Source organism: Panthera uncia (assembly GCF_023721935.1).
Source record: "Panthera uncia isolate 11264 chromosome B3 unlocalized genomic scaffold, Puncia_PCG_1.0 HiC_scaffold_2, whole genome shotgun sequence".
Classification (NCBI taxonomy): Eukaryota; Metazoa; Chordata; class Mammalia; order Carnivora; family Felidae; genus Panthera; species Panthera uncia.
The window spans coordinates 4,408,429-4,415,178 of NW_026057583.1; the positions used below are offsets into that span (position 1 = coordinate 4,408,429).

At 61.6% G+C, this 6,750-nt stretch overlaps 1 protein-coding gene across 3 annotated transcripts in view; it reads right to left on the reverse strand.

Moving 5' to 3' along the window:
• Positions 1-706: 706 nt before the first annotated feature.
• The window catches only part of IL16 (interleukin 16), a 42,516-nt gene continuing 36,472 nt past the window's right edge, over positions 707-6,750 (reverse strand). For all 3 annotated transcript variants that reach the window (XM_049614342.1, XM_049614340.1, XM_049614341.1), the window contains 4 exons: positions 5,949-6,050; positions 3,510-3,768; positions 3,153-3,275; positions 707-1,120 (listed from right to left, as the gene is read on the reverse strand). In XM_049614342.1, the coding sequence (XP_049470299.1) occupies positions 927-1,120; positions 3,153-3,275; positions 3,510-3,768; positions 5,949-6,050 (678 nt within the window). In that variant the 3' untranslated portion in view covers positions 707-926. The remainder of the gene's footprint in view (positions 1,121-3,152; positions 3,276-3,509; positions 3,769-5,948; positions 6,051-6,750) is intronic.

The following is a 6,750-nucleotide window of genomic DNA, read 5'->3' on the forward strand; positions in this document are numbered from 1 at the left end:
CTTTTACTCTCTCTTGCTCGCGCTGGCCCGTGCTCTTGGTACACCTGCCCGTGCCCGGAGTTTCACCTGTCCTCTGCTACCTTGCCCCCCCCACCAGGCAGCACCCTTGCGAGGATGAGTCTCCGGCCCAACCCAAACCAGTTTTGCAAATGCTGCGAGTGGTAGATTGTGTTTTCCCAAAAGAGCCCAGAAGCATCTCCCCTCCCCTCGCACCCGGGCCGGCCCCCCACGGGTCAGGGACTGAGGAAGACACCTGTGTGGCTCCACAGCCAGCGGAGCGTGTCACAGGAAGGACACGACTGCCACCTGCCCCTCACTCTCCGGGGACGCTCACCCTGGCACCCGGCCGCCATGTTGCGAGGATGTCCGGGCCACGGGGTGAGGCTGCCCGTGAGCATCCGGGCTCACGGCCCCCACTCGGTGCCCAGCCACCAGCCAGCACCAACGGCCAGGTGTGTGAGACAACGACCCTTGGGGGGGGTTGTGGCCCCCAGCCTTTGAGTTGCCCTGGCTCGTGCCCAGTAGGACAGGATGGCCTGTCCTCTCCCAGCGTGCCCTCGAGGCAGGCTCACAAGAAACCCAAATGCTATCTGGGGAGTCGGCCATTCTGCCGTTCTAGGACGTGGGAAATCTGCGAAGCGGGACACGGGTTTCATATCAAACTGTAACGTGTCCGTTTTATTTACTGCACCATAGTATTACCGATACGCTCTCTGGACATAGTCTGTAGGCACTGGCGGCCTCCCCGGCGTGACCGGGCCCTTCCCCTGGCTGGGCGTGTCCCAGAAGGTCTGGACCAGGGCAGCAGCGACCAGGAAGCGCGACTCTGCTGCCTCCCCCCTCCAGGCAGGGGTGAGCAGTGACCCTGAGAATTAGCAGTTGTGAGGGGCTGTCTGTCCCCGGCTTTGGTGTCGGCGCGGGCCTGCCTAGGGCTCCCCAGCCGCTGTGGTCCCCGAGGACTGGACGCTTCTCCTCCTGATGACGATCGTGACGGGGCCGTCAGGCAACGTCTTGATAACGTTCCAGGCTTCAAACCGCGTGAGCCCCTGCACGGCAGTGCCGGCCAAGTGTAAGATTTCATCTCCCGGCTGGATCGTCTCGCTCTGTTCCGAGGCTGCCCCTGAGAGGAAGAAAAATAGATAACAGGTTGCTCGGGTGACAGGGGGACAAGGAAGGTTACCTCCTAGCCTCGGTCTCTGGGGAGCCAGGACGGCTCAGAAGGGAACGGGGGGCCCATCCCTCAGGGGCTCAGTGCTGGATCTGGAATGGGGCAGCTCATCAAATGGTGGCTTTGAGGCTGGCATGCCAGGCTCCTGCTCTGTGGCCCTTGGGAAAGGTGTGGCCCGTCGTATCCCCAGAGGAGGGCGGCCGCGGGCAGCTCCGAGCCCAGAGCCCGGCCGAGGAGACTTCCGTGAGTCACGGAGCCCTCTGGGGGGCCGATCCCCTCCAACCTCCACGCACACCAGCCCAGCAACCTCCGTCCGCATGTGGTCTCTCCCTTCCGACGAGCTCGCCAGGCATTGGGTGGCGTGGGGAGGGGGCCGGTGAACCCCCCAGGCACGCTGCCCCTGAACGGCCTGGAGAAGACCCCTGCGTCCACGTGAAGAGGGACGTAATACTATGTGGCTCCCACTCTCAAAGCTGTGTCCGGGAGGAGCGTTATCGTTCATATTGAACGCTATTCTACGGTATTCAGAAATACCGAATAAAAGATAATAGTAATGACAACGATAAGAAGTTGGTGAGATGTGCTGGGCCGTTGTGCACATCAGGTTCTGCGCGGACGCCCCGCGAGCGTGTCAGTAGCCCCGTTGCGCATGCGAGGAAACCAAGAGTTCCGCAGCCCAGCCGAGCGTCAGAGCCGCTAGGTAGCAGGGTCTGGGTTTGAGCCCAGACTTTCTGGCCCCAGCGTCCGCATCTCCCGGCAGCTGGCCGGCCCGGCCCCGCGGACGCAGACGGGACGAGGGTGGAGAGTGGTCTCCCTCGGAAGCACGGCTCCCACTAGGAGCCGGGTCTCTTGACTTTGAGCCACATGCTCAGCCCAAGTCGACCTCCAAAGGGTCTTTCCCAGAGTTGGAGTAAACACGGGTTCCTGGGGGAGCCCCCCCGCAGTGACCCTCGGTCCCCCCCCCGGGGCCCAGCCGCCACTGCGGGGCTCCGTCTGACAAGCCCAGACACACCCCACACCCACACCTCCGTGTGGACGAGGAGCCTCGGGCCCCAGGGGGCAGCGGTCACTCAGCAGGTGAGAGGCAGCGCCGGGACTAGAACCCAGGTCTCCAGACTCCTGCCCAGGGCCCCACAACGCAGGGACTCCAGCTAGAAAAGCGGTGAAGACCCGGGGGTGGGGGTGGGGGAGGGGGTTCTGTGGTAGCTGCGGGCCATTCACCCTTTTCACAGGGAAACCCGAGCGACCCCCACTCTAGTGCACCTCAACCCCGTGACGAACGAAATGTCAAAATTTTTAATAAAGGCAGAAGCTGACGGGACCAGGACTGAAGGGAGCCCAGGGAGGCCGAGTGTGTGCAAGTAGAAAGTCAAGACTGTGTCCTCATTTTAAGCTCTGGTGCTTTGTTCATTATGGATTTTTAAAAAATTAAAATTAATTTTAATTTTTTAAAACCATCACATTGGGGGCGCCTGGGTGGCTCAGTCAGCTAAGCGTCCGACTTCGGCTCAGGTCACGATCTCACGGTTCGTGAGTTCGAGCCCCGGGTCGGGCTCTGTGCTGACAGCTCGGAGCCCGGAACCTGCTTCGGATTCCGTGTCTCCCTCTCTCTCTGCCCCTCCCCTGCCCGCTCTCTGTCTCTGTCTCTCTCCCCAAAATAAATAAATTTTTAAAAATTAAAAACAACCATCACATCGATTACTGTGGGTTTCGGGGCCTCACCTTGGCCCAGGCCTGCCCAGCTGAGCCAGGCCCAGGGCTCAGTCACTGGCGAGGACCCAGGGAAACAGAAGTAGTAAGGGGACATCCGAGCCAAGGAGAACAGGCAGCAACCGCAGAATCGAGTCCCTAAGTGGCCTGCCTGCCTCCTAGAGGGCGTGGACTTGCAAACAGCCATGGCCCAGAAGGTGCTCAGAGGCCTTTGGGGGCCTGGCCCGCCACTCGCAGCCGGAGGGAACCCCCGAGAGCCAGACGCACAGCTCACCTTTGAAAATCCTGTTCACGGTGAGAGGCTTGTCCCCGAGCAGGGAGCCCTTGCCGCCTTCCAGGCTGAAGCCCAGCCCCGCGGACGTCTTCTCTAGCGTCACCGTGTGCACCGTGGCCTCCGCTGCAGGGGAAGCACGGGGACCGTGTTAGGGACGCCCTCCTCTCCAGGCCGCGCACGCCTGGGCGTCACGCGAGCCCCGCGAAGGCTGCCGGCCGCCCTCGCACGTGCACGGGTAGACACAGACGCGTCTCCTGCCGCCCACGCGTTCTTAGGGCCACGCGTCACTGAGCAGCCACGGCAGGACTGGCCCCACGCGGCCAGGGGGCTTCCTCCCCCGAGCTGGGGGGCACTTACTGGAATCCCCAGAAACGTCGCTGGCCACAGAAGCCGAGTTTGTAGAATCTGTGGATGAGTTCAGGTCGGGCGCGGCCTCCAGAGCCGGCTTCCGTGTGACGATCACAGCTTGCCTGGGGTCCCGAGCTTGGCGGAGGATGGCCAGGGCGTCGTTGTGCGTGGCCCCTTTGAGGGACTTGCCGTTGATGGAGAGAACCTCGTTGCCCTTCTGAATAGTGCCTTCCTGGGAGGCCAGCCCGTTGGGGAACACCCTGTGCACCTGAAAAGCCACAGGAAGTCAAGACCCAGAGGTCACCGGCGTCAGATCCAGACCCTTCCGGCAGGAAGGTCCCAACCAGTCAGTCAAGGCCTAGAGGCTGCTTAGGGGAAAGAAAATTAAAATAACCGTGTCTCAAACCAGGGCTGCCGGCTCAGGACCTCCTTCGGCGGCCACCCCGAGCAGAGATCACTCAGTGATGGCCAGCCTGGTCCTCAGAACCCCTCCTAACACCGCGTCCTAGACCACATCACCACAATCCTATTTCCACCTCTCCTTCCCTGCAGCATCACCCCGAGTCGTTTCCCTGAAGCCCCGATTCTGTGCCACGTTCATAGGCATTGTATCCGAAGAAACAAAAAAGGTTTCCAAGGTCTGACAAAGTGAAGAACCCTGGAGAAAACAAAAGTTCTGAAAAATGTCTACACAGCTTAAGAAGGTATTGGAGACCGTGACACCTCCGTAAGAACGGGCAGCGGGAGGCAGCGACCCCCGACAGTGTTTCGGTACAAAATCCTTTTCTTCCGGGCAGAAATCCTCGGGCCTCCACCTTCCGCAGAATACGCTTTTTGGAGAAACGCTCACCTGGGAGGTCTGGACATTCTCAGAACTCCTCCCGCAGAAATGCTGATCCAGTTAAAAGGGACAAGCCAGTGAGCGCCCAGCATGGCCTTGGCCGTGGACGGTGCTCAGGGTTAGTTCTTTCAATGACTCGGGAAAGGTACAGAAGTGTCCACACCTGGCCCGCGTGCACCGCTTCCTCCTGGGGTTTGAGTGGCCGCAGCGTCTCAGGCTCGCCGGCCAAACGGGGCGGGGAGACGTCGCGACTCGGCAGACAAAGATCCCCAGTGCTATTCCCGCGGGCCGGCTCTCTCGTCCCTTCCAACAGAAAGTGGACTGCACAACCAGGGATTACGGTTCTCTGCTGTGTGCTCGGTGACAGAAATCGGGCCTCGGTGGTCCTGTGTGCTTTTGTGTGCGGTAGAGGGCCTGCTGGCCAAGAAGGAAGTCACCGTTCGCACCCGGGCGACTCCGAGACGACCAGCAGGAACCGGCCGAGTCACCCGCCGGGAGGTGTGCCGTGTTTAATGCTGGCTGATGCTGAGCTGGGGGGGTCGTTTCCAGCCGGGTGAGGAAGTGCGTGCGAGTCCGCATAAAGACCACGCTGAGACGACACGGCCATCGGGCAGGAGGGCGCTCGGCTTTGGGGCCACGGAGCAGCCAGAATAACGGGGTCGGCGGGAAGGGGCGCAGGTGATACCGGCTGCCGTCTCTGGCTCTCCCCGAACAGGGGCGAGCCCCCAGAACCCGAAGCCTCGGGATGCAGCCGGGGCTGTGCTCTGCGGATCTTGCACAGGAACCGCTCCTTCTTCTGTCCAGCATGGCCCCAATGCCCCAGCCAACCATCATCGGCCTCTCTGGTGTCCAAGCCAACAGCCCCCAACTCTCCAAGTGGGCACAACCGGGGAAGCAGCCTCCTCGACAGAACGCGCCTTCTTCCCAAGGCGCCTTTCCATCCGGGTGAGGCCCCCCTGACTCGTGGCCTGGGCTAGGTATCACGGCCAGGTCGTCAACCTCGAGCCCTGGCGGTGCGGCCTTCCAAAAAGGCCCGGGGTCATAAATCATTCTCGTCTCGACGTTTAGTAGTTGGCACCTTGCTGGTCTACTCGCCCCACACGAGAGACGTCGGATAAGACTTGCTTCGAATTTCTGCTGTTGTTGGCCTGAAATTCCCGTAACGGGCAACGAACCATTTTGAAGCGTCCTATCCAGTGACATTTAGCGGGGTTGGAGGATTTTTTGGGAAACGTTCCTCCAGACAGGACCTGCAACAATGCAGGCGTTAAACCTTGCGAGATTCCGAGCCGGCAGTCCTGGTGGGGCCCAGACCCCTCTGATTTTCTTAAGGTGATTCCGAATCCTTTTGGCATGTTCACGTTGCCTGGGGTAGACGGAGCCCTTCTTCGTTAAATTAAGGATCGAGACGAAGGTAGGCTATGGGGCCACACAGGCGACCGTTACTATGCTTCCTGGGAAGGGTGGGTCCCGACAGCCCCCTTCGGAACCCCGCACGGTGGCCTGGTGCCAGGCACTCCTCCGGCCCCCTGTGTGGCTGGCACGTGTTCTCGCTCCGGGGGCCACTGCCTCTGGCTCTCACGCACCCCCAGCGTCGGGCCACTCACCGTGATCACCTTGTTTTCTAGATCCGCTCCTCCTGCCAGGCTGAACCCAAGACCGGCCCCTTCCTCTTTGTGCAACACGGTGACGTGGATGCTGTCCAATTGCTGTGGGAGGAAACGCATACGTTTAAGACGTCCACCGTGCCAGCCTGAGCAGTTTAACGCGCGTGGGACCTCGGGCTGATTTGATCTCGAGCCCCATGGGGCTTGGCCACGTGCCAAGTGAGGTCACCTCCTCGAACCTGTTCCGTCATCTGAACAGAGAGGACTGTGCTTTCTGGAGTCCTAGGAAGCTTAGAAGAGAAAAAGCGTGTTATGTCAGGTGCGGTTCCCGTCTCCTCCCCTGGCCGCCCCGCCCTCACCCACACCTGTCCCAACCCGGCCGGGCGCCACTGGGTGGGGGAAACCCAGCGTGTGGGGTGACGCAGCTCCACCATTGCGGCGTGGGGCCAGGCCGGCCCCTGGGACACCGGCAACCCCAGGGGTCACGGCTGTTCTGCAGGGAGTGCCTGCTCCTTCTCTCTTCCTGCTCCTCCTGGGGGTAGAGCAGCACGGGAAGGAACCCAGCGGACTCCCGGCTGCAGCACACGCGCGCACGCGCACACCCACAAACACACGTGCGCCCACGCACGCCCACGCACACACGCGCGCCCACGCACGCCCACGCACACACACGCGCCCCTAAGAGCCCACGCACACACGCGCGCCCACACACACGTGTGTCCCCACAAGAGCCCACGCACACACGCACGCCCACACACACACGCGCGCCCACAAGAGCCCATACACAGGCGCGCCCACGCAC